The sequence below is a fragment of the Colletotrichum fructicola genome (genome assembly GCF_000319635.2).
Source record: "Colletotrichum fructicola Nara gc5 chromosome Unknown KSG_Nara_v1_contig03, whole genome shotgun sequence".
In the NCBI taxonomy this organism is placed as follows: Eukaryota; Fungi; Ascomycota; class Sordariomycetes; order Glomerellales; family Glomerellaceae; genus Colletotrichum; species Colletotrichum fructicola.
The window spans coordinates 5,959,291-5,984,781 of NW_027094053.1; the positions used below are offsets into that span (position 1 = coordinate 5,959,291).

At 51.7% G+C, this 25,491-nt stretch overlaps 9 protein-coding genes across 9 annotated transcripts; 4 read left to right on the forward strand and 5 right to left on the reverse strand.

The window, feature by feature from the left end:
* Positions 1-386: 386 nt before the first annotated feature.
* yanC-4 (Cytochrome P450 monooxygenase yanC) lies at positions 387-1,852 on the forward strand (the record flags this gene model as incomplete). The annotated part of the gene is made up of 3 exons (XM_032031252.1): positions 387-518; positions 585-1,568; positions 1,664-1,852. 3 exons carry the CDS (start codon positions 387-389, stop codon positions 1,850-1,852), a joined length of 1,305 nt encoding a protein of 434 aa, XP_031889384.1.
* Positions 1,853-2,069: 217 nt separating this feature from the next.
* On the reverse strand, positions 2,070-2,762 carry CGGC5_v006499 (uncharacterized protein; the record flags this gene model as incomplete). The annotated part of the gene is made up of 1 exon (XM_032031253.1): positions 2,070-2,762. The coding sequence occupies one exon, from the start codon at positions 2,760-2,762 to the stop codon at positions 2,070-2,072; it is 693 nt and encodes a 230-aa protein (XP_031889387.1).
* A 4,924-nt stretch (positions 2,763-7,686) lies between these two features.
* CGGC5_v006500 (Pantothenate transporter liz1) lies at positions 7,687-9,656 on the reverse strand (the record flags this gene model as incomplete). The annotated part of the gene is made up of 8 exons (XM_032031255.1): positions 7,687-7,892; positions 7,958-8,018; positions 8,075-8,190; positions 8,257-8,513; positions 8,567-9,181; positions 9,232-9,316; positions 9,370-9,406; positions 9,456-9,656. The coding sequence occupies 8 exons, from the start codon at positions 9,654-9,656 to the stop codon at positions 7,687-7,689; spliced, it is 1,578 nt and encodes a 525-aa protein (XP_031889230.1).
* A 709-nt stretch (positions 9,657-10,365) lies between these two features.
* ugl-1 (Unsaturated chondroitin disaccharide hydrolase) lies at positions 10,366-12,033 on the forward strand (the record flags this gene model as incomplete). Its single annotated transcript, XM_032031257.1, has 1 exon — positions 10,366-12,033. One exon carries the CDS (start codon positions 10,366-10,368, stop codon positions 12,031-12,033), a length of 1,668 nt encoding a protein of 555 aa, XP_031889410.1.
* Positions 12,034-12,081: 48 nt separating this feature from the next.
* On the reverse strand, positions 12,082-16,890 carry CGGC5_v006502 (putative transcriptional regulatory protein; the record flags this gene model as incomplete). Its single annotated transcript, XM_032031258.1, has 6 exons — positions 12,082-13,671; positions 13,723-14,336; positions 14,395-14,475; positions 14,528-14,769; positions 15,024-15,914; positions 15,965-16,890. 6 exons carry the CDS (start codon positions 16,888-16,890, stop codon positions 12,082-12,084), a joined length of 4,344 nt encoding a protein of 1,447 aa, XP_031889196.1.
* Positions 16,891-18,448: 1,558 nt separating this feature from the next.
* CGGC5_v006503 (uncharacterized protein) lies at positions 18,449-19,078 on the forward strand (the record flags this gene model as incomplete). Its single annotated transcript, XM_032031259.1, has 1 exon — positions 18,449-19,078. The coding sequence occupies one exon, from the start codon at positions 18,449-18,451 to the stop codon at positions 19,076-19,078; it is 630 nt and encodes a 209-aa protein (XP_031889185.1).
* Positions 19,079-19,199: 121 nt separating this feature from the next.
* Positions 19,200-19,682, reverse strand: CGGC5_v006504 (uncharacterized protein; the record flags this gene model as incomplete). Its single annotated transcript, XM_032031260.1, has 1 exon — positions 19,200-19,682. One exon carries the CDS (start codon positions 19,680-19,682, stop codon positions 19,200-19,202), a length of 483 nt encoding a protein of 160 aa, XP_031889427.1.
* A 1,365-nt stretch (positions 19,683-21,047) lies between these two features.
* On the forward strand, positions 21,048-22,451 carry CGGC5_v006505 (uncharacterized protein; the record flags this gene model as incomplete). The annotated part of the gene is made up of 3 exons (XM_032031261.1): positions 21,048-21,678; positions 21,746-21,840; positions 21,912-22,451. 3 exons carry the CDS (start codon positions 21,048-21,050, stop codon positions 22,449-22,451), a joined length of 1,266 nt encoding a protein of 421 aa, XP_031889184.1.
* Positions 22,452-22,683: 232 nt separating this feature from the next.
* CGGC5_v006506 (uncharacterized protein) lies at positions 22,684-25,372 on the reverse strand (the record flags this gene model as incomplete). The annotated part of the gene is made up of 4 exons (XM_032031262.2): positions 23,680-24,270; positions 24,327-24,421; positions 24,483-25,216; positions 25,368-25,372. 4 exons carry the CDS (start codon positions 25,370-25,372, stop codon positions 23,680-23,682), a joined length of 1,425 nt encoding a protein of 474 aa, XP_031889290.2.
* Between the last annotated feature and the right edge of the window lie 119 nt (positions 25,373-25,491).

Sequence of the window (25,491 nt, forward strand, 5' to 3'; positions counted from 1 at the left end):
GTCATTGATGTTCGAATCGTATTTGGCGGGCTCCGCGGAAGCCGTCAGTCTGTTGATGAGTAGAAAATAAATGGTAGACGAAGACAATTGAATTTCGTATTACTGCGTGTTGTGACTGTTGTCCGTTTCGAACTACAAAGCAGCTTGTATTCAATCCTTATCCATGATGTATCTCCCCCACAGTCTGTCAGCATTTTGGCTGAGCCCCCGAGCAATGTTGGGCCTTGTATCATCTATCATTGCCATACTCTCAATTCTATGGATCGTGGCTTCTTACAGCCGCGTCTTGTACCTGAGATCTCGAATGCCGCCCGGCCCCTTTCCATACCCCATTGTCGGCAATTCCGACCGTCATAGCGAATGACTGCTGGTCGGCGTCAGATCTCATGGACAAGCGTGCAAATATCTACTCGTCACGCCCAGCCTCTTATCTTGCTGGTGATATGCTGGACGACACCGAAAATAATCAGACCAATCTCGTCTACGGAGATAAATGGAGACTACATCGGCGAATCACGGTATGCAATTTGCTCTGTCTTATGGCCCCTCGATACTCTTGGCACAGCGGTTAATGATTTCAACAGCATTCAGCAGTAGGCAGCCAAGCTGTGCGAGGCTACCGAACGTTTCAAGGTAACGAGTCAAAGATCCTGGCCCGCGACATTTTGGATGGAAACGGCTTCGTATTTGCTATCGAACGTTACGCATGTTCTGTCGCCTCCATCATCGGCTGGGGACGTCGCATCCGGAATGCAGAGGACGACTTGGCCCGGCTGGCACTATCCTTCGTGCAAACAGGAGCTAGCTTAACTACACCAGCACAGCATCTGGCTGAGTCTTACCCATGGATGTGTAAGCTTCCTCGATGGATGTATCCATTGCCCTCTGCACTGTGGGAAGATGGGCAAAGGTTACTCAAGTACTTTTACGCTCTCACTGTCGAGGGAAGTCGGTTCCCTGAAGACAGCTTTTCTAAGCGACTCATAAATGAACAGCTGGAGATCAAGCTTTCGCCCAAAGAAATTGCAAGCCTGGCTGGCAACCTGATCGGCGGCGGCGTGGACACGACCACTACAACGATTCTGGTCTTCATCTTCGCCATGTGCGCCTTCCCACGCGTTCAGCAGAAGGCCCAGGAGGAGATTGACCGTGTGCTTGCTGGTGAGCCACGCCCACCAAGATGGGAAGATGAAAAGTCTCTTCCATACTGCCGTGCTCTCCTGACTGAGATCTTCCGATGGCGCTCTGCCATCGCGCTCGGCGGTCCGCCACATGCACCCACCCAGGACGATGTATACAACGGCATGCTGATTCCTGCTGGTACCACCATCATCGGCAACCTGTGGGCGATACACCGCAACCCACGCGATTACCCAAACCCAGATGAAGTGAGGCCCGAGAGGTTTCTAGATGAGGCTGAGAGGCGGCCTAACCCTAGCAAGAGGGGCATCTTCACCTTTGGCTGGGGGAGGCGCGTTTGTAGTGGGCAGCCGCTTGCTGAGCAAGGCGTATGGTTCACTATTGTGGAGCTGCTTTGGGCATTCCGGATGCGATCCGTTGACGAGCAGGTACGCAACACATTAGCTATCTTTTTCCCGTCATAGCTACGGCTATTCTCCCGCTCGAACAAGAAGTTGGCGTTTGACGGTTATCATTCATCTAGGGGAACGACAAAAAGTTAGACATCTTTGCGTTTAACAATAGCCCAGCACCTCGGCCGCTGCCATTCAACGTTGAGTTCGCCCCTCGTTCTGAGAAGATCGAGGAAATAATCAGGCAAGAAGCATCAAGGGCGGAGCTGGAGTTGAGGAAATATGATATCGCCAGCAAGGTCACTCTCGACAACAACTAGGCTGCGAATTAATGTCGGCAAAGCGCCTGACTCCTGAGATGAGCTAAGCATTCATGTAGCTGTAGGCATCACGTCCTGCTCATATCCAATGGCTATCACAAGTTGGGCGCGATGCGATCGTTTAGATGGCAAAGGAAAATAGGCACTCTTCGTCATTGTCTAGATGAAAAACCCCATGTACTCTTCAAGTGTTTAGAAACGCATCAGAAGATCTACCTTAACCGAGATAAAAGACTGGATCGAACGCATGCATGTTGGCAAACAGACAGAACTCCGGTGGTCCAAGCTCAATCTCTTTTGCCATCTTTTCGAAGTGGCGCTTGAGAATGGATTCCATATCTTGTTCGTGCTCGCCGTTGGGATGCCGAATGAAATACACCATGCTAATGTGGAAACCATATTCGTCGTGTACTGGATGCCGAATCTTAAGCTCGTCTGCAAGCCGATCCCTTAGGGCTCTCAAGCGTTCCACTTCTGCTGGTGTAATGCCATCGAGTCGCACCGCAACCCCAACATCAAGTATATCAATTCCTTTCACCACCATTCTGTATGGCGCTGCAGCCTCGGGCCCTAGGCTGAACTTTCGAAGTTTCTTCTCAAAGTATTCATTGCATGTTTCCTGAGTGGCATCAAGGGCGAGGTCGGAAGGCCAATAGCCCGGTCTACGGACCTGATCACTGACGCCCTCGAATATTGTCATATGCAAGCTGGTAACCGGAAGAGGCGCAATGATGGACGAGGATTTACATGACGACAATTCTTCGATGACGGACTCTATCGAGTGATGTACAGGACTCGATGGCGGGATGTGACAGATGATTGTGTTTCCCGCCCAATGTTGAAGGGTCCCATCGGAGCTGAATTTGCCGGGCACACCGGCCGGGTAGCGGGGACGGTCGTTGGCTTCCATTTGGGCGATGTAGGGCAATACTTCGCGAAGGGATGTGTGCAGCAATTCAAAAGCAACTGAAAGTTGAAAAGGTTCTCTTGTTGATGAGAGCCGCGCCGAGCGATACTCAGAAACGTTGATGTTTATGGAGGTAACCACTTCTTTTATATGTCAAGTAATCGACCACCACGCCTGTGAGCGAAACATTTCTCCGTGCGACTCTAAAGCCTGCTGTCCCTCCATTCCAAGCCGTCTGGCATCTGGAAGTTTCCGAAACTTCGCGCACAAAACTTTTAGGACGAGCAGTTGAATCCAAATGTGTTAGCCTTGCATGTGCCCGTAACTTTACGCTCGCCGCCGGGCTATACCCGAGGTCATAGTCAGCAGATGAACGTCTCGTTATCTATGAATACCGATGGCACATACGTTGTCTTGGCAGGTCATGGTGCAAGCAGTGCCAATGTTATTTTGGCCGCATTCAGGCACGGTCTTACATGAGGTGGAAATCGTCTCCTGGGGAGTGGCCTGCGCTGATGCTTGGCCAATGGAAATGGCAGAAAGGGCGATGACGAGGAAGAAGCGCATTTTAAGCTGATTTGTGGCTGATTATCGTTCAAGGTAAATCTGATCTTAGATGCGACGAGATGTGGCACATTGGATGAAGTGAAAGAAGAGGATTTTGTTGATTTTGTATCGAAACAAACTCAGCACAGCCTCATCATCAAGTCTACCGCATGAATCAGGAGAGTGGGTTGCCGATGGGGGCAATCTATCAATAGACTGAGTTTGCCGGCGGGAGCAATCAATTTCTTGCGCTTACATGTTGCGACGCCTAATGTCGGCTAGAATTAAAGTTTAGATGACACTTGAAAAGCAAAGTCAACAGTTTTTCGCTTAGCCCTATGACAATCCCAACAGCATAGACATAATGCTGAAAAAGGGCGATGTTAGCGCCTGACTTGTCGATGAAACGAAAGCCCAGCCGGGGAAGTCAAGATCGACTCGGCTGATTGACATGTCCTTGCTCGCGGATTCATTTAGATGATTGGCCATGTTTGAGTAAACCAACTAATTAGACTATATGAGTTGCCAAAATGATGGACCACGCGTAGAACTGTTCACAATGAAACGGGGCTTCGAGGCGTCTGAGTTGATCAGCGTGACTCGGTCGTGCCGTCCCTGCCGTCCACGTCCCGCAGTGGTCAATGTTGAAAATGCCCGGGGAAATATGAAACCCAAGAGAAAATGACCCAAATGAAATACGCCGACAACCCGGCCTGATAACTCCAAGAATAAGATAATCAATAGCCGGAAGCCTGCGTTTATTTGGCTATCCGGGTATAGCTTGTGACTAGAAAGGTCAATACCGAGGAGGATGGAGCCAATGAATCATGGAAAAGATCAACCGAATGATCAGGTGTGTTATGGGTCATTCCATTCCAACCTTGAATTAGGAGTGTCACATTCAAGAGACGGCTAGGCTTCCTTGTCCTGAGCCTTGCACAGTTGTGCGCAAGCGCGGTTAAGGAAACCTTGACCAGAGTTGAGGCCGAAGACGTGCAAATTGAGGCGCTGTGATCGAGTGGCTGGGCATCCTCTCCCTGTACTAAGACATGCCCTGATGATTGAATACACTTACTTTGTTCTCTCTGCCTTAGTTAAGAGTGAATTATTTGGTAATAATGAGCTACAACTGTAGTTGATAGCCTTGGATGGATGGCTGAGACGGGTCAAGCCTTTCGAAATGGCGGATAAGTTGCCTCCTTGTTTTGGCACTGTCAGAAGACTATAGAAAGGCGTGGTGAATTGGAGGACTCCAATTGAGCTACACCAATTTCGGAACAACGGCCAAGGTCTGACTTTCCGTGCCAGTGCCTACGGTTATGGGAGCAGGTTTCACTTACATCAAGCTTTCCGGTGCTCCTGTTGCCGCCCAAGTACTGCTGTTCTCAATATTGTCTCATGCGTCTTCCTTCATGTTGAGGCTTGCGACACTGAATTTTGGCACGAGTACTTAAGAGACGAAAAGTGCACTTCTGTGAGTCCAGGAAAGGGTTTTATTGATTTTAGTCGTATAGAATAACACTCCAGGGTTAACCATTCCAATCAGTCCTTCAATTTAACTCGTGTTGCCAGCCTGCTGTCTGTGACGTTCATTAAAACTGCTTTTCTATCACCACTCCCGGAGCGATTTGTACAATTTCAAATATTTGCAGATACTTTCCGGCTCATCCAGAAAGCGTGGATCAATAGTCTTACGAACATATTGAATCTTGCGACGTGTATACCAGCGCAAGGCAAGTTGCCATGCTTCCAAGACTTCCTCAATCTCAGAGATTCGAAACGTGGCCGCGACTGTAATCTTAATTGCGTACTTCGCAACTTCGCATCTGAAAAAGAAGCCTTGGCCTCTACCTGGGCTCCAAATCTCCAAAATCTGCAGCATACCCATGTAAGAAGCTGCGTGAGCCGCGACTTTAAGCATTTCATATATCTGTGTTAAATTGACATTTCCGTACTGTATGGAATAAGTCAGAGTTAAATGTTGAAGAAAAGGTTTCAACTGAGTCTGCAAAGCCTTTGCCACGAACCCTTTGAAAAACTCTGTGGCGTCTATTGCGTGAGAAATTGCCAGATGCCGCAGTGTGAAGCTGGCTTGCGCTGCCTGCTTGGCGAGCTTGTCGTTTGTTGAGGGCCACAGCCATATCATCTTGGAATAACACATGGCTCCATGTAGCTCCCAGGATTGAGCTTCCCATAAGGTCACCGCGCGTACGTTGGCGCCAAGATTCCGGAATAGGCTTGTATTTGCCTCCTCTCGCTCGTTCTGGAACCTTGAAGGAATGGCAAGCCACGGCTCATAGTTGATATGGCTGAGACACGGCAGCCCCTTCAGAATATCTGATAAAGCTTTTTCGGAGAGGCTTCGATAGAGCCTCTGGGTGACGAAAAGCTCGGAGATCACGTTGACTTTGGGGAGTTCGAAATATGGATCATCGCAGAAAGATACCCAGTCGGTTTTAAGGAGGTTACCAAGGAGGCGTAATTTGGCGCCGTAAGGCGAGTATCCATGCGGTTGCAGATTGCGAAGACGCCCGTGATATCTCGGAGGTGAGTGGTATAGTTCATCGCGAGGTGAGCTGGCACTCAGTTCGAGCGTGATTGCAGGCCTCGGAGGCTCGACCGCCCATGTAGAAAGATGACGAAAGAGCGTATGGAGAGCTGCGGAAAATCTTGAATTGTTTTCGACCTTGGTATATTCGCTTTCCGCCACACTGCGGTCACCATGGGGGTATATGTTCAAGTCCACATGAAGAAAGATCTTGTGCACCATTTTTCTTCGGTGGCCGCTGACGTTCTCACTGAACCCATCAAAATTTGACCTGGAAATAAATGGCCGAATACTCAAAGTGTGCCAGAGGATGGGTTCGAAGAATTGGTGCCAATGTTTTGACACGGCAGCCCAGCTGCCTACTAAACGCTTTCTAGTAGGCGAAACTTGCTTCTCCAGCTCTTCCATGATCATGAGTAGGATATCCGGTGGAAGCGTTGGAGACATAGGATTCGACCGAGAGGCTTCCAGTCTCCAGCTCCTAGTTTCGGATCGTAATTTCATCGTGTTTGCCGTATAAATTGACTTGTGCAAGAAAAGGAAGGATTGTTGAAGTAATAGGTATGTGTGCAACTGAGTTTGGGCAGTCTCGAGCAGATTTTCTACATCTTTTATTATGAAAAGATTCTATTGGAGATGACTTCTATGCGGCTGACACCTTTATGATAATCCCACACGGCTGGTCTGGTGTTATCAAGGTTCTCGTGAAGTTATGAGCTGGTCACGCCGCTAAAGGTTGCCCTTCATGGTCACCTAATTGCGACTTTTGATTTAGCAAAGGTTCCCCAAATGTCACCAAGGCACAAATTGACACAGCTTTTGAGTATAGTGTGGGTTGATGCGCGTACAGCAAGCGGCAGGCCAACGAAAAACTGATCGGAAGGTCTGAGTTCCGCCATGGCCCACCCAGACTATGCTACCAACCCCCGCCCTACTTCTTCTGCATATCATAGTGTGGGAATCTTCCATAGGTAGTCTCACAAGATTATTGCCGTTTTTCACTTTTCGAATTTCGGTGCATGAGCAGTTGACTGACCACGCGGGTACTAGTGGATGGGCACCGCGCTGAGCAGGCCCATGAGTCAGTGCTGGCGATACCATCTTTACCATTGCAATAGCCACCATAATCTTGAAACAAAATCAAAACTCAAATGAAGCTTGCTGAATACGGTAGGAAGGAATCAAGTAGCTGCTACGAACATGTAGCAGGCCAGCAGCTCGCATTTCTACCATGTGTGGTCGAAAGAGGTCCTTTGCAGTATGAACGATGAAGATCATGTGCAGCTGAACGACTGGTGAGGAGGCTTCCGTGTCAAACTGTTCTTGTCAACTGGAGCGAATATGAACTTCACTTTTGTATCGTGGTTCCCCACTGCTTTAATAAACAATACTAATACTAAAGAGTTTGCTATCTGGGCGGATATTTGGGCTGACTCCTACTTATTTCAGTCATAATTTCTTCCTTTATTCACCTGATACTATTGCTCATAGTATCGGTATAGTATCGGTATCGTCTTCATTGTGGTTAATATTATCGTCGTTCTCGATGTTCCAATTGTCATTATCCTAATATAACCACTCGCTCGGATGACAAAACTCAACCTTATTAACACCGAAGGTCGGACCAAGTACTGGTCATTGACTTGTAAACTTTGAAACTGGTACATATATGTGCTGCTTAGAGTACAAGAAGACGATTCAAACTTCAAAATAATAGTAATTGAGTCAGAGGTCCATTTTTAGTGACGCTTCTGTGTTGCTAAGTATCAAATCCCTACTGACAGTCCATCATTGTCATGCCAATTAGAACACGGAGACAACAGCCTCATCCCGCTAGACCTTCATTTCCTTCTCGCTGGACACCTCAACATGCATCATATCATCCCCCTTGACATCTTGAACACTGCTCGTCTCGGTCGTCGTCTTGTACTTGCCAAACTTGATATCACGGCGCCAGAGGTATTGGCCGAGCATGAACAGCGCCCACCACGTTGCCACGAACGTCGTGTTGACGATGAAGCCCTTGCGCCACTTTGGAGCTGTGAGGACTGTTAGCAACAGAGCCTTCGTGAGCTTACCGGTGCCGTGCTCATTGCAAACCTACCTTCGACGACAGGGAATACGGTAATGGGGTAAAAGCTGAAGAAGATCCAGCCGCAGGTCATCTAGGTCCAGTCGTCAATATGGTTGGTCAATGTGGTATTGTTCAAGAAACACTCACCATAGCACCTGTGGTAAATGCTCTGGCCTCATTATCGTCCTTCATAACCATGTTGACCCATGGGAATAGAATCGGTGTAACACAGCTCGTGAGCCCGAGCATATAGTACACGGCAACTTGAAGGGAGAGCTTGAAGTCAGTACGCAACTTCATGATCTAACGGCTTAGAGGTTGAAACTTACAGTGCAACCCCAGAGGAATGTCCCAGATCAGCAAGCAAAGGTTTGCAAAGAAGAGAACTGCAGCCACGACGCACATGACGCACCAAATTGGATAGATCATGCACAACGAAGTTGCAAGAACTCCCGCAACGATTGCAATGGCCTGTACACCAGTGGGGATTGTGTTGATCTGGGCGACGGTCCAGGTGCCGTTCAGGTCCGCTTCGTGTTTCAGCCAAAGAGCCATCTGACCTGAGACATAGGAGGTGCATTGGAAGCTATGGCATGTTAGCAAAGTCAGCTTCAACAACGCGAGGCACTGGAGACTCACAAAATATAGGTGAGAACGGCAACATAAAAGTGCCAGTGGGTGAAAACCCGCTTGAGCATCCTTTTTCCGATTTTCTTGCTCTCCTTCACACCATCATCCCTCATCCGCGCTTGCGCAAGCTTCTGCTCGGCCTCGGTAAGCCACCAAACCTTGGGGCTAGTAGGCAGACCAGGAAAGAGGAAGTATCCTGCGATCGAGATCGGAAGGCTGATGACACCGTCGATGATGAACAGCCATCGCCAGCCAGACATGCCATGGACGCCGCTCAGGTTGTTGTACGCGGCGGCTTGGAGGTATCCTCCGAACATAGCGCCGACATTCGAGCTCACGTACCAAACTCCGGCACGCTTGAAAAGCTCGTCGCCTCGATACCAGGAGGTGAGGAGGTATATTGCGCCAGTGGCGGCGGGTGTTTCGAGGACACCGAGGAGGAATCGAATGCCGTAGATGTCGTATTCATTGCGCAGGCGACACTGGACAAAAGTGACGATTGACCACAGGCACTCCATGGTTGGGAGGTAGTAGCGTGTGATGTGCGGGCGGGAGATGATCATCATTGAGGGGATCTCGAAGACTAGATAGCCGATGTTATAGAAGGTGCCGAAGAGGGAATATCTGGAGCCCATGTCAGTTTCCTTCGCAAGAGATTGGCGTTTTAGCCGTACTGATTTCCCTTCAAACCAAGTTCTTCCTTCATGCCGGAAACATATGCGTGATTGATGTTGGCGGAGTCAAGCCACTTCAAGAAGACTTTGTGGTGTCAGTTCCACTCATCGAAATGTGAATATCGCAAGAGAGCTTACACATTAAGCAACAGAGACTGAGCAGAACGCTGTCCAACTGCCAAATGTTAGAAATGTCGAAACTGCCACAGACTTCAACACCCTACCTTGCGGAGTAGTCTCTTCTCTTCCTTGGAGTAGTGGCTCGGATACCAGTCGAAGATGTACAGCCAGGCCACCCAGAGAGATCGTGTCTGCGGCTTGGCCGTGGAAGAGCTCACTACGGGCTCATTGTCGTCTAACGGTTTCGTGATGGGGACCGGATCGGCAGCCCCCGCGGTTCTGTCTAGACTGACTCTATCCCCCATGTTGGAATCTGTCAGAAAGCCGTTGTTGTTTTTCGGTCAAGCTATCTTCAGCTTCAAGGCCCAGGAAGGTCGGGGTTGGGAGCAGTCTTGTGAGTCTTGTTGAATTAATGTTGAGTGACATTCTGACGATGCAACGCCGTCCTTTATATCAATTGAAGCATCCCCAGCCATCACACCAGCCTTGCATCGACAGGGTCGCAATGGAGTAGTCCGTGGGCTTGTTCAGGCTAGCGAACCAATAGACAAGTCACCTCGTGCTGCATGCAGATGTTGTCTGTCCCCCTAATTCCCCCGCAAATCCTCCCTCGAAGAGAGATAGGCCTAGATGCGGGGTGTGGAGAACCGGGGAAGCAAGTCGCGAGCCACCACCAGGGCCTCCAAGACCATCCTTCGGAGGAATGTCCTCGGGGGTATGGGGCATGTTTACCCCGACTACTACATGTAAGTCAGACGATCGACAAAACATACATCGCGAACTGATTGAACCGAGAGATCGGCCGTGATCCGACGAGAGGAATGCGAACCTTCGCTTCCGACGGGCCGTACATCGTATTCGTCTCAAATTGCGATGATTACCAATGGCGCAATGTTGAAGGGCTGAGTACTAAAGCACAACAATGGGTCTACGATTGAACACCTCAGCTTCACGTACAGATGACCTGCGAGACGAATCTTGACCATTTTTGAAACACGATTGAATCTTGACATCATGTTCGAACCTACTGAAGCCAGGGGCGTATGCGTCCATGAGAACCCACAAACCATTCCAGGAGACTTGGAGGCTCGTCGACACGAAAGCCTATCTTCTGAGCCACCAACATCACCCACGCGAGAGGATCTCTCCATGGACCAGACTAGCGAAACCTCATGGTCCGAAGCTGTCGAGCCTGAGGAGCTGGGCTCCTTACAAGCACACTCCACGCTTGCAGCCCGCCTTCATGAGCTCTTCGAAGAAAACATCACGGCCAAAGTTTGCCGCACCGCAACTAAATCTCTCGAAGACAAGCTCATATACACCTCGAATGAAGTGCGCAAGACCCCGATAGCCTTCCCCGAGATCGTTCCACAAGAGGGTCCCCACGCTGGCCAGTACGAGTTCCGCGACCCGGACTTCTGGACATGCGGCTTCTTCCCGGGGACGCTGTACGCCCTATTGGAGCGCGCCATCAAGTACCCGCAGACGATGCGTCTCCAGGATGCAGGGTCGCAGCTCGACGTTGCAAGCCTGCGCGCGCATCTGCAGAACTTATGCAGCATCTGGGCTGATCCGCTGCATGGCATGGCTAGCAGGACGGATACCCACGACATTGGGTTCATCATCATGCCCGCTCTCCAGCGAGACTGGGAGCTTACCGGTAATCAGAGGAGTCTCGAGTCAATTGTTCGGGCTGCTCGGAGTTTGGCAACACGATACATCCCCTCCGCGGGCGCGATTCGCAGTTGGGACTGTCTCCTCAAGAAGGATATCACGGTCACCGACATGAACACCAATCTCCTCGCCATCATTGATAGTCTCTGCAACCTGGATCTTCTCTACTACGCATCTGCGCATACAGGAGACACGTCTCTGGCAGATATTGCAACCACGCACGCCCGCACGCTTCTCCGCACCCACTTCCGGCCAGAATCTGCCAGGACGTTGGCCAAGGACGGGTACAAAGGCCAGCTTTACTCAACATGCCATGTAGCCAACATCGATCCAGCTACCGGAGATCTGCAATGGCGATGGACGGCACAAGGGTACTCCAACGATTCAACCTGGAGTCGGGGACAGGCATGGGCCATTCTAGGGTACGCTCAAACATACCTATGGACTAAGGACAGGGTATATCTAGAGGCGGCATGTGGGGTGGCAGAGTACTTCTTGTACAGACTCGACACCGCACCAGCTTGCGTGGATATTCCCGTCTTCAGCCACGATGGCATCATAGCTGATGGCAACGAGAGACGGACCAAGGGTCGCAGAGTCCCTCTGTGGGACTTCGACGCCCCTATTCAGAACCTGTCGGACCCCCTTCGAGACTCCTCGGCCGGAGCGATCGCCGCAAATGGCATGCTACTTCTCTCTCAGGCCCTGAGAAGCGTTGAACAGCAATCCCTAAGCCGCAGATTCTTCGACGCAGCCATTGAAATCGTCACGGATACCATCGACCACTCACTCTCCACTGAGAAGGCTCAATTCACCAGAGACGACATCCATAGAGGCATCACAATAGAGGACTCGGCGGCCGGAAAGTATTTTGACGGCATCCTCAAACACGGCACCGCAAACAACAACGAGAACGCGAGGCGCAGGTACGCCAACCACGGTCTTGTGTACGGGGACTACTACCTTGTGGAATTCGCAAACAGGCTTCTGAACATGAGCATGGTATAGACACGGCTGTTGATGTACAAGTAGGTAGAAATAGAGATCATTACAAGTTTACCACCCGCCGCCTTCGTATTCGGTGCCGAAGATGCCGTCATCGAAGCTGATGATCCGGTCCATGTCGACGAATTGCTGGTCGAGGAGCATTTGAGATATGCTGCTGAGTTCGCCGCTTCCTACGCTGCTTCTGTGAAAGACGTTGGACTGGGTCATTGTCTCCACGCCGTTCATCTCCATCGCTGGGTGAACTACAATTCCGCCCGAGTTTGGGTTGGGATTTACGACTGGAGGTGCGAATTGCTGAGCGACCACTATACTATCGGTGTTGGCGGCCATGCCCTGTCGTGGCTCTGTCGCCGGTAACAGATTAGGGTCAATTCTCGCGGTGTTCGGTCTTTGATTGGATGTTCTTTGGTGTGCGGTGCCGTTCCGAGCTGGTTGCGGAAACACTGGCGGATCCTTGGAGCTGGTGTGGTCAATCTCGGTGGTGTACCCCAAGACGTTGATGTTGTACGACGCATCCTCGCGACATCGGGAATGCATCTCGGTAAGCTTCCGGGAATATTTGCTGGCCAGGTTGTCTCTAGCCGGTTCTAGGCTATGAGGACCAGCCCACCGGCCAGCCATCTCGTCGAGGATCTGGACCAGAGACCAGAACTCGGGCACCAGCTCCCCGCCCAGATCATACTTCCATCGAAGGAGCAACACCCTGGCAGCCACGTAGATGCAGAAAGCGAACTGGCTGGATACCGGCATCGTCGGCGGAGCATGCTTTAGGTAATTCTCCGCAATGATGGCGATCTCGACAGCTGCAGCCTGGCACGTGTCGATGCTCAAGATACTCGGCAAACGCGCCCGGAAAGCCCACTCTCTTGGCGGGAACGCGATGAGCTGGTGGAGCAAGATCATGGACGTGTTGTGCGTGACGTGCGCCAGCGTGAGGTTCGGGTCCATGCGCGTCGACTGGCGGGCCATGTTCGCCTTCCACTTCTGCGGGAGCAACATCTTCCAGTGCACCAGGCGCAGGTCGAGCTCCTTGAAGCGGGTGAGCCAGCTGCTGATGTCCCGCTGGTCTCGCATGTTGACCTTCTGCTGGAGGAAGTAGCTCGTGACACGGCTGAGGGACTCGGTCGCTTCGATGCAGTAGGCGAAGGCGCCGACGGTGGACATGTCGACGCTGGGGATCTGGGCCCCGGGAGATGTGCCGGCCTCGGACGGGGTCTGTGTTTCTTCTTCGGTGGTGATCTGGGATGTTTGGGCGTAGTGCGAGGGGATGAAGGCGATTGGGTTTCCGATGCGCCCGGCGGCTTTGTCCCATATGCCGAAGTACGGGGTGACGACTCGATCTTCTTTTCTCCAGAGGACGCCGTCGCATGGGAGGCGGCAGTGGACGTCGTCGGAGGTGAGGCTGGTGTTCCAACCCATGGTGACTGAAATGAGACGGTCGAGCTTGAATACGTTCCAAAAGACTCGCCTCCGCTCTTCGGCTTCGGTCCAGTTGTCTGGCGGCGGTAACGAGACGAAGGGTTGGGATAGGGAAAGTCTCTCCGCGTCGTCATGTTCGATTGTGAGTTGAAGGTACTCGACGGTCCGTGTAAGTGAGCCTACTAGAGACCAGGCCTGGGCCGCCTCGCCGCTTCCGATCTGCAAGGGCTAGTCAGCTACAGTCGCGAGCAGTGAGCATAGAAATCTTACATCATTGAAGGCGATGATGATGAGAGCCTGTAGACTTTCGACGGTGAGATGTTTCATCGCTTGAGACACAACCCAGTCTCTTGCCATCACTCTCTGTTCCGGAGTTCCAAAAGCGGTTGTGGCAGTGTCTTCATCAGCGATATACCTGGAAGCGGCCAAGACCATCGCGTGCAACACCACCCTCAATGCTTCGAAATCATGAGGCTCAGCAAGTCGTCGACGGAATGTAGCTTCATGTAAGATTGGGATCCACGGATGCACGTGTGAGAAGTAGGCTTGGAATACGACCTGAAGGATCTCTTCTTCCGGCAGAACTAGCATATTGCTACCGCGTGAAGGATATGCTTCATCATGATTTTCGAGACGACGACGCTTCGTCCGTGGTAGCTGGTCATCCGCCCCTTGGAGATGTGCTCCGCTGATTGGCCCAGAGGACTTTGCGTTGAACTTCTGCAGCTCTTTGGCAAAGAATGACATGATACTGTAAGCATTCTTCTCAAGTTCAGTAGTACTACCAGGGGTGTCTCGATTCGGAGAGGTATCCGACCCAGACTGTCTTCGGTCTCGGTCCGGGGGATTCGCCCTCTGCTGGTGAACCGTTCTCTCCAAGGCATCTGCAACAACTCATTAACCATTGCGTCTTGCAACCAAAGCCGAGAATCCATGACTAACCTAGTCTGCGATGAAGATTCTCAATAGCACCGGCCTTCATCCCGGGCTTAGATCTCTTGGACTCGTACACGCATTCACTTCCTAAAACGAATCAGTTACCCAAAGGGGAAGCTCAGCATCCTAGGAGACCCACCAGTTTTGCGGCACTGCTGACAATTCGGGACCTCTCGGGAGCATCGCAGCTTGCGGCGCCGGCAGCAATTGCAAGCCAGGGCCGCCGCGGCCTCCGAGGCGCCGCCGGAGTCGTCATGGGCCGCGTCGGTGGCTTCGCCTTGGTGGCCGAGCTCTGCGCCGTTATCCATGACCAGACATTGGACGACTGAACCACAGATTGCGGGTTTCTGGTAGTTGGCCCCGCGTGATGTAGGGCGGAGGCTGGTGTAGTTATGGTTCCATGTCAGATTGCCCGTCTCCCGCTCGAGATGGCCCGAAAGGCCGAGGCGCCCCGCAACGCTCCCCGCATTTCCAGCGGCATGGGTCTCCGGCTCTGTGGGGTGATAGTCCGGGGAAGCGGAGAGATGGGATAAAAATGTCCAGAAATTGGTGCTTAAGATGTTTTGGAAGAGATATATCGTACGTACAAGATTGAAGCGGATGCTACACGGTTTATATGTCCAAGTTAGTCTTACACTGAGTCGTAGAACCTCCATTTGGCCGTGTAATCTGGGGTCAGCGGCTTGTTCAGCACAAGCGCTCGCAGCAGCTCGATCGGCATCGTGTTTGCTCGCAAAATCTTGTCGTGGAGCTCCTTCTCGCCCATCAATCCCTTCATCAACGCCTCCTCCCTTAGGCCGTACATTTGGAACGCTCCCAACATGTATCCTGCCTGGTAAAGTGGCGAGTATTCGCCTCCAAATGATCTCGTGACCTCGCCTTCAGCGTTGGAGCGCTCGTGTCCAACCCAGTCGACAAGCAAATCGACACACTCTTGAGGAGTCATCTCGCCCAAGTGATACTTGAGCGAGAAGATGATTCGCGCGCATCGATGCATCCGCCAGAAGAGGGTACCGATCTTGTCCTCGGGGGAGACGAAGAAGTCGCCTCTGTTCCAGAAGACGAACTCCCAATACATGGCCCAGCCTTCCACAAAGAACGGCGTTTCGAAGAGCTTCCTGTACGGGTGGTGGCGCTTCGCCATGAACAGCTGAAGCCGGTGACCCGGGATGAGCTCGTGGAAAGCTGTCGCCCGAGAGAAGTGAGGGTTGTTCCCGCGCATCACCATCATCTTCAAGTCGTGGTCCATCTCTGCAGTAGGATAAGAGACAAGAATCGAAGGTCCACCAAGGAAGAATGGCGACTCCTTCTGGCGCTCTGCTGAGATCATGAACATGCGCCACGTCTCAGCAGCAACGCTGGGGACGGTCACGAGGTCATGTTTGGTAACGAAATCCTCGCCCTCACGAGCCAGCTGTCGAACAAGCTCTGGTTGTTGACCAGGTTCGACATAACTGTTCTTGACATACTCGAGCGCAGCCTTCCAGTTGTCGCCAAACCCCGGTGATGCGTCGTCAACTTGATCACTGTGAAAGAGGTCAGTTCCTATTCTGGAAATCATATCGGTGGTACCTACGCCGATACGGTGGCATCCGGCCCAATGGAGCCCACTTGGTCGCGTTTGATGCTCCTTGAAGCCTTCTTCATTTCCCTTTCGCACCAATCGTACTGTTCTTTGGCTAGTTTGAGGAGCTCCTCGGGCGTGTAGGGGATCATTTCCGCTTCGAGCTCGTTGAGCAGGCCTTCTCGCCCAATCGGTTCAACTGCAGCACGGATAGACCCGGGCCCAGTTTTCTCGTTCAACTTGGCTTCCAGTGCCGCCTTTATTCCCGTGAGGGCTTCATCGAAGCTCTTCTTTGGTGCCTCATTCCACCAGGGAAAGATTGGGTCGTATGGAGAGTAAAAGCCATAAAGCTCGTCCACGTGGCCGCGAAGCTGGTCAACTGTGCTCATGGCCCTGGCAAAGGTTGACTCATTTGCCTTGATGTCGTTTGATAGGATAGCCTTGGTTGTTTCCTGGACTTTTTTGGTGGTATTATTGAGAATCATGGCGGTCTGCTTACTGTCGACGGGGACCAGACGCTGACGGTCCTCGACCATGTCGATGATGGTCTGGGTGAAGGGCAAGACCGGGCGAACTTGCTCATCTCGCTGACGGTCTAATTCCAGTACACGTAGGTTGCGTCTGAGATAGTTTCGAAGGAGTAGGAAGTCCACCTTATCCTCTTGATTATAAGTATCAAAGGGCGCCTTAAACAAATCATCGAGTTCTCCAGAGTAGTACTTCTTCAATCGATGGTACCGGGTTGGTGAGAACTTGATGTTGTAAAATTTGAACAGGTTCTTCTCATCAAAGCTGACCCGTTGAATACGCTCCGTCATTGACTCTGACTCGGCCGTGGCGGCCACAGTCGGAGCGTGTTGTCCATCATTGAGATCAACCCAGTCGCCGTCAGAATGGCTGGATGGGTTCAGGCGCACGGGCAAAGTATTAGTCGCCATGGTTGATGGAGATTGCGTGACAGGTCGGAAGCCAAGAGATGCCGTTGAGTACCAAGACGTTGGATCCGGCAATGACGATGACAGATGCGGGGGAGGAGAGGTTAAAGACAAGACACGGAGGCGGGACAGGAAACTGTGGGCGTCGCGGGGTGGCTTATCGGTGCCGGGAGGGATGCCGGTATCTGGGACAGGGGCGGGAGAGGAAATAGGTGGGGCCGATAGCGACCGTAGTGGGAAGGTGCGCTGAAGCGAAGCATTTTTGGCAGCAGCGGGCCCCCTGTAACTCTCCTCGTGGTGCTTATCACGGACCATTTGGGGAAACCTTCATCGTGAACCTCCGAACTCACCGCCGATGTTCGGTCGGCTGATCCGGCCGAGATAGCCCACCGGCGTCGCGACGGCTTCATCCATCTCACATGACTTCGCGGTCATCTCGAGTCAAGTGAGGCTCAATGGTTCTAATTCTCCGGCTTCCTTAAGGTCCCCACAGGCATCTTTGACCTTCATGCTGTTCCAGCCCCTTACTGAGAGGTGGCGCGTTGATCATGGCGCCATGAGCAACGGTACACACAGGACGTGAATCTTTCACCTTGTTTCCATACGAATGAGCGCGGAATATTCTGTCCCCATCCATCGCGTTCTGGTGTCTTTGGCTTTGACAAAACATGAGATTCGAGCTGTTTGGGCTACATGACAGGTCGCCTTCTCGAATCTCGGGACCGAGAAGAGCGAGCGCTTCATTTAGGGGCAAAGCCAGGCAGCACAGCCCGAATGCCTGGTTTCCTCCTTGCTTTTTCAATGGGATTTTTGATCTATTGGCCTTACCAACACAAACAAAAACCAGCGCAATTCCAAAGTGCTCAAGCTAGCAAATACCATCATGCAAGGATCGAGATCCCAGTACGGGTACATGTCCCCCGCCTCATTCGCCCGTTCTGGACCAGTCTCGCGGCGGAATCCCGTCAGGGGGAGGCACAGTCCTCTTTTGGTCCTTCACGAAATCCGCGTTATTATTCAAGCATACCTTCAAAATACGGGACTACAAACTAGCCCCGTTTGCTGGGGCCGTCACACAAGAATTGCTTTACTCATCAAACGGATGAATCGGCGCCAAAAATACATGAATACGGGATCCGTCGGCAAACTTCTGAGACAGATCATCACAGCCACATCGTCACGAAAACCGTTGAAGTGCCCGTGAAAGGATGCTCTAAATCACCGCTAGGACTATTTCCGAGATGAGGTGGCGCGCGAATCCCGTCGCGCGACCCGCTTAGTATCGTCTAGGGGCGCCGCTGGGCCTGGAGCTAAGCCGTAAAGCAGGTGTTGATCTTGGGTTGAAATTCTTGATAAATGGATCTCTGGAACGACGAGCAGAACTTCGTTTCCCTTCTCTCTATCCATCCTTGACAGCCTGGCATCTAATACCTGAAGACTCCATCACCGGATCACTACACTCTTTTACATCCAATCAAGCATAATCACTTTCGTTAATACCATTAATACAACAGACCCAAGTCAACCAACCTTCAAGATGTCTTTCAGATACCTTGCCACCATGGCCATCCTGGCCTCCACCGCTCTGGCCAAGACCGACCTCACCGGCTGCACTTCCTCCGACTCCGTCGTCACGCCTTCCGGCGGCGGCACTCCCTACGCAACCCGTGTCTACTACGTCCCCGACACCGGCGAGATCTGCGCCGCTCTCGACTGCGGCGGCGGCCGCGCCCCTCCCAAGACGACCGTCCCGGGATGCCCTTCCTACGAGGGCACCGAGACCTACTCCCCGTCCTTCCTGCCCCTCAAGACCACTTCCGCCGTTGTCGCCCAGTCTACCCAGGCCACCGTCACGACCATGACCCCCAAGGGCGACTCGACTGCCTCTGCCTCCGGCTCCGCCTCCGTCACCGCGGCCGCTGACAGCAGCTCCATGAGCGGCAGCAAGTCGGACGACGTCCAGGTCCAGACCGACACCCTCTTGACCGTCACCAGCTCCATGGCAGCCACCACCGCGGCACCCGGCAACGGCACCATTGCTACGACTGGCAGGTCTGGCAGCAGGACGACTGGCACCGGCGCTGCCGCCTCCGGCTCGCCTACCAGCGTCCCCAACGGCGCTGCCGCTGGTGTGTCCAACATGTTCGGCCTCATGGCTGGTGTTGCACTCGGTGCGGCTGCGTTGCTGTAAATGGCTAGCTTGAAGGAAGTGGTTGTATTATGAGACCTTTGCGATTTCTCGCGAAGTAAAGGTCTCGTACCTTGTTCATAGACATTGTAATCGGATAATACAAAAAGACCCAGTTACCATTCTATCCCACCTGTCCGCCTGTGTAGAAGTCTGGGACTCGTTGTAGCAGTGATTCGTACTCTTGGTCGGCGTTCGTGAACTCCCATCCGCCGTCGAGCCCGTTGCTTCGCCCCTGTTCCAAGCGGAAGCCGTACACGTTTGTCCATGACCACTTGTCGATCTTTCGCGTCTTGGGGTAAATCTCGAATGAGACGAAGCAGATTGCGCTCTCTGCGGAGACGACTTCTACCCGTCCGCCTCGAGGTCTGATGTCTGTGCCGATGCCGCTCTGGTTCAGCAGTCGGAGTTGTTTGAAGACGCCGGGGACGGGGTCATCCGGCAAGACGGTGACTTCTCCTAGGGTAAAGCTCGTGAAGTTCGTGAGGTAGAAAGCTACTAACGAGGCAGCGACTTCTTGTAGGGGAACGGAGGCGTTTCCGCCCTTTTCCGTGGCGAGGCCGTAGGCTGTGATGGCGGCGCGAGCTGCTTCTCTGATGTTTACCATTGCAGAGGTTGGACTTGGTCTTGAAAGTGTAGTCTTTAAGATCAATGTACACGGAGAGGATGGACACTTCATGAGAAAAAAGTAATGAATGACACAGGAACAACACACATCGGACCTCTTAGGCCCCCAGGCAACTTCAGCAAGCGAGGTCGCACAGCTCTTGCATGCAGTCTCAAAAGTCAGACTCGACGTCGTACAGTTATCGCAGAAAATGAGTGATTTAACCAAACCCACCCCGCATATCAGGATACGAAAATGCGAAGCGGTCGCTATATACCGTTCGGCAGTCCTCGCGCGCCGACCGTCCGCACGAAAAGTCCGGCCACGAGTCTCTAACGGACGGCAAACGGTCTTCGGTAGTCTGTTCAGTGTTGCTTATTACGAGCTAATTGGGCAAGCTTTTGCCAAGGAGCGCCCTGCGCGGCTAAGCTTTTCCTTCTCCGCGGGGTGGGTGGTTCGAGAACAACCAGACTGCTGGCGCTGTGTGTTCATCGCCGTTGGCTCGCGGGGAATGCATGTGAGATGAACTCAACCGTTCCAAGAGGGAGAGTTTCCCTCGGTTTGCTAGAGTTTTGCGCCTGTCGTGGGCTATCCTGTTCACCTTGGCCATGACTAAAGCATGAGGTGAGCAGAGGCAACTTGAGCTGCTTTCCGACCCAGGAGGAAAGACCCGATGTGAGACATCAACTAGCGCCACCAGCTTGTGAAGCCGCGGAATAAGGCAAGGGATTCATGGATGCAGGTCCTGATTCAGCACGGTTATATTCGATCGGCCCTTCACCGGGTTGGCACCGGCAGACCCGCACAATCGGGGCCGCAATGACGGAGGTGTTGGCGGGGAATTGACCCACAACCCCGAAGCATCCCATATCCATGACTGTTTTCTGACCCGAATTGAGATTCCCCGTGTAGAATGATGTGATTTTACGACAGGCTTGATGCTTGAAGTGGTTTGCTGATACTCTAAGATTGTTCAGCTAGAATATTGACAACATGTTGGAATGTTCGGTTTTGGTTGGTCGTTACCGCTCTTGTTCAGCGGCAACATTGGCCAAGATGGCCGCAGCAATCATTCAGGTCTTGATGGTCAGACGTTTGCGCGTTTTATTGGTCTGAAGTGATTATTTCCCAATCAGAATTGCCCGTGTTGGGGAGGCCGCAGCACCAACAGCAGAGACCAGGGCATGATCAAGCTGTTCTGTAAGCGCCGTGACAGTTGTACAGGGAGGGGATGGGCACAGCGGCAAAAGTGGAGACAGGGTCTTTTCTCGTTCACCACAGGTCATCTACGCAGCTATTTCTCCTTTACTACTCCTTTATATTTTGTAACTCTGTTACAACAAGGCAGACTTCCAAATCTTCAAAATGACTCTCATCACCGACATTCCATGCGAGTTGATCGCTGCCATACTGCGAAGCCTGGACGACCTACGGTCGCTCACCCCAGCTCTTCTCAGCTGCCGCCATATCTACTCCTCATACAAGCAGAGCCCAAACATAGCAGCGGCAATCCTACGTCAGAAAGTTACGCCGGCTCTCCTTCCGTGCGCAGTAGCTGCTTCGGAAGCCTACAGCCTGCCTCGGCCACGCGATGGCGACACGATCCAGGGTCTGCTCGACGCCCTGTATCAAGAACCATTGAGCCTAGCTAATCGGGTGACATCGTTACCGATGACTACGTTGATGGGAATGAGCCGTACGCATGACATGATCCTCGCTTTGACAACAGAGTTTGCGAATGATGCATGGGACCGTCTTCGACAGGCCGATGATAGCTTGCCTCTGACCGCCTCGTTATCAACTACAGAGCAATTTCGCTTCTGCAGGTCTTTCTATCGCATCGAAATATTCTACGGGCTGTTCACGGGCAGATCGTCTAACAAAAACACGATATTTGAAGAAAGCGTCAACAGTTGGTTCTTTTCGAAACACCCATTATGGGAAAATGAGCAGCTTGGCTGTATCCACGATTTCCTTGAAGCAAGACTTGCGAAAGGTGAGATTCGGGGAGATGGACAGAGCTCTCAAAATGCGTAGAAATAACGGCTAACAGTCAAACACAGCATCGATTGACGTACTTGCTCATGACGTCAACTTCGGCGAATTTTCAGTTGACTATCTTACTGGAGGCGAAGAGAACATTTACAGGCAGATGTGGGTCAGTACACATCTTACACGCGACCGGCTTCGCCATTGGAGTACTTTGCTGACAACCAACTCTACATGAAGCTCTCTAAAGGGATTGGATTCATCCATCAACTGATTAATGAAGAATCCTACGATGGGAAGAGGGATATGCTCACAGAGCACCCGAACATCGGCGTGGCAAATTTTCCTGGAGCTTTAACCAACGTGCTTGGGGCATACCAAGGCGCCAACGCCTTCGTAGGGCGCGAAGAAGAGCTACTCTACGAAAATGTGAGCCGAGTGACCGCTGAGGATTCTGACCAGGGGCCCTTCAATTCCTGGAACGCTGCTCATGAAGGTGCACCATTATGTGCTGGCCTGATGCTCCACGAGCATGAGTTACTTCGGGATTGTGCGTATGTACTTTGGGACTGGGATCGAGTAGAGAAACACCACCTGCTCAAGGCTTTTGAGAACCTTTCGGATGCGAGACCGTCACCTGACGAGAAAGAGTATGATGAAATGAACGAGTCTTTCCACGAGAGATCACAGATTTGGCAAAAGGGTGGGTCGGGGTATTGGAGCAAAGGTGACACCAGCGGCATATCGTGGTCAGAGAAGTCTACAGCGAGGCAATTTTAGTAGCAAATGGTCATATGACTAGACAGAAAAGGTATAAAAGAGCCCGGTAAAGTCGGTTGCAAAGACTTCGTCACTTAGTGACACTTGAGCCGATCGAAAATGGTGCTCTTATGTGTCCAGGAAGCATTTGTTTGAATCCACTTCAGGCAGGTAAGGCGTATTCTTGAACAGCCAAGAGAAATAACACAAGCAGCCTGTGACCCTCCCAATGGCCTTTTGACTAAGTTGTTAGCTAGACTTTCATGAACTCCCACAGAGTTGTCCCGTGATTCCTCCTCACCACCGTCTTCCTATCCTCGTCCACGCAAAGCACCATTAAAGCTTGAGACCACATGCAGTATGGCGACAGCAGCTGGTAGCCTCCTTTCGGATGCTCTCTGGGCGTGAAGAGCTCCCAATTGTTGAGTTCTGTGGCCTTGGCACGCAGACTTTTGTTACCGCCATGTCCCATATACCTCCCCGATGACGGATGTTGGAAACCAAAGTAGCCGTTCTTCTCGACGCAAAGCCACTGGTTTATGGTAATTTTTGCGGTGTCTTCGATATCTTTTATGACAATCAGGCCGCTGTCGAGAGTGATCGCTCGGTTCGTGTGCTTCTCGATGATTCTGTAAGTGTTTCCTGGCCACGGAATCGCACCTCGGTCGCTCCTGAGACTGGCCGTAGTGTTGCACTCGGTTGGAGGAGTGAGAGAGAAGTCATCAGAGGAAGTCATCAGAGGAACGCATTTTTTGGTTCATGATGTTCAGGACGAGAACTTATGCGTCATAAGAAAGCGACAACAAGAGCTTCAAATACTAAAGTTGATATGTTAAGTCAGGGGATTTGAAATGAACCTGGAGAGATAATGCGAGAGACACGGTGGTCGGTGGGCTTGAGATGGACGTCGCGACGTGTGGCGAGCAAGGTTTGATCGATATTGTGGTAGGTAGGCTACGTGTGGATTGGGTAGCTGAGGAATGCCAATTGTCGGCCTCCTGCAGATAGTTCAGCCAGTGACGGAGAATTCCAATCTCGGGCGCCAGTTTTCCAGCTTGGAAGTTCCCCACACCTATTGTTGGCCGATCTAACTGTTGTCATGTACCTGAGTCTGTGGCAGACGCGCGTACGTAAATCTTTCTAGCACCATATCTTTCGCGATCGTCGGCCTCCCGCGTATCACATCGAGAGCCAACTTCTTCTCAGTCTATCAGAAAAGTGAAATCCCTGAGGTACCTTCGCTGCACATCTATGAGCCTGAGGCTTGTTCCATCGCCTCGCTTTCTGGCCATACGATACGGCTAGTATCACCTTTACTCCAATAGCCCCTACCTCCCTCATCCCAAATCTTTGAGCGCTCGACAAACGATTCCTTCATCTCCTTGATGTTTGCACCACGTTTTGTGTAAGGCATCCTCACCGGGGCGTGTTGCCACAAACCGGACAGTTGATACCTCCTGACCCGGTCCCAGTCCCAAAATAGGTAGGCACATTCTCGAAGCCAGTCATTGCCATCCATCAACAGACTTACGCATTTCCGCATACCCAAATTAGCAGCAATCCAAGACTCACGAGGACCCAGGTCATGATCCTTATCTTCCTCGCGAAGAACCCGCGAAAGCACCCCCTCCTTCGTAGTGATAATAGTAGCACCGTCCGCGAAGGTCATTCTCCAACTGCGCCTCCAATAATCTATGGAGAACATCTGTGGCTCAATGCCGCACAGAACTTCAGGGAAGTGTGCGTAATGAACTCCATCCGTCGTCTCGAGCATACGCTTCTTAGACTCGTAATCATGCTGCATTGTCACGTCGTCAATGTACTCGATTCCTTGAGAGAGCTGGAATATAGAGTTAGGGCACGGCGGGATGTAGATTGTAGACTGTAAAAACGGACCCAGAGCTGCCTAGACTTATTCTTCGTCCAAAGCCTTAGGTAGTCGACCTTACGTTTACCGAAACCTACGTCATGTGCGAATACTTCATGAGTATCTGAGACAGGTGTGAGCATCTATGTCCGAATTTGATGGTGGAAGATAAGGATGTGGCATACTTCTTGTAAACCTCATCTCAAGAAAATGGTATATGCAGGCCATTTGCTCGTTCTCCCATGGCGAGTGTCTTAAAAAGAACCAGTCGTACACCGTATTCCCGTTCCTTTCCATGATATTGTAAAGAACGTAGAAGATTTCAAGCCGATAAATGGCCCGGCAAAAACGGTCGTGCTCAGCAGATGACAAAGTCACCTCCTGAGGAACACCACCATCAATTTCACTTAAACGTTCCCAAGCAAACCCAGCGAAGTCGGTGGCTATTTTACTGAACTTGTCGTATCTGCGCTCCACAACATGGAGATCAAAGATCGGGACTGGTGGTAATATGATATCGACGAGGGCGGATGGCTGGTCATAGAGCATCTTGAGAAGTTTGCGGGCTGCGAGGAAGCAGTCGAACTTGAAGGCGCGGCGGCCAGGGAAGGAATCAGAACTCTCTGTGTCAAAGTCGTCAAATTCGTCAAGAGACCCCTCGATGTCGTCGAGTGGCTCCTCGAAATCTTCAAGTTCTACTTCGGATTCGGAATTGGATTCGTCGGACTCGCCAGAAGGCGCATCTGGGTCGTCATGGCGAGGCTCGATGAGTTTCAGAATCACATCGGGGAAGTCGTCGCAGAGGTAGGAGGCTTCTAAGGCCGCTACATAGGGCAAGATATCTGGACTGATTTTCCTTCTGAGAATTCCTGTCGCAATCTTTTCGCTCTGCTGGACGAATGCATAGAAACGGCGACAGCTGCGCAAAGCTGCAATCAGTGAGCGAACACTGTCAAGACTCCAAAGGATGGATTCTATGATCTCTGGTGGTAAGTCCGTAATGCGCGCCATCGTGGGTTGGAAACGTGAGGTTGATGAGGAAAATTGAAATTTTGAAATTTTGCACCTACGACATAGATGGGAAAGAAAATCTGGTCGATTCAACAGGGTTGCCGAAACTTTTTGTAGATGATCACGGAGCCTTCTGCATGTGAAACCCCCGCTGTGCCCATAACCTTCGTCTCGAAGAGTGGC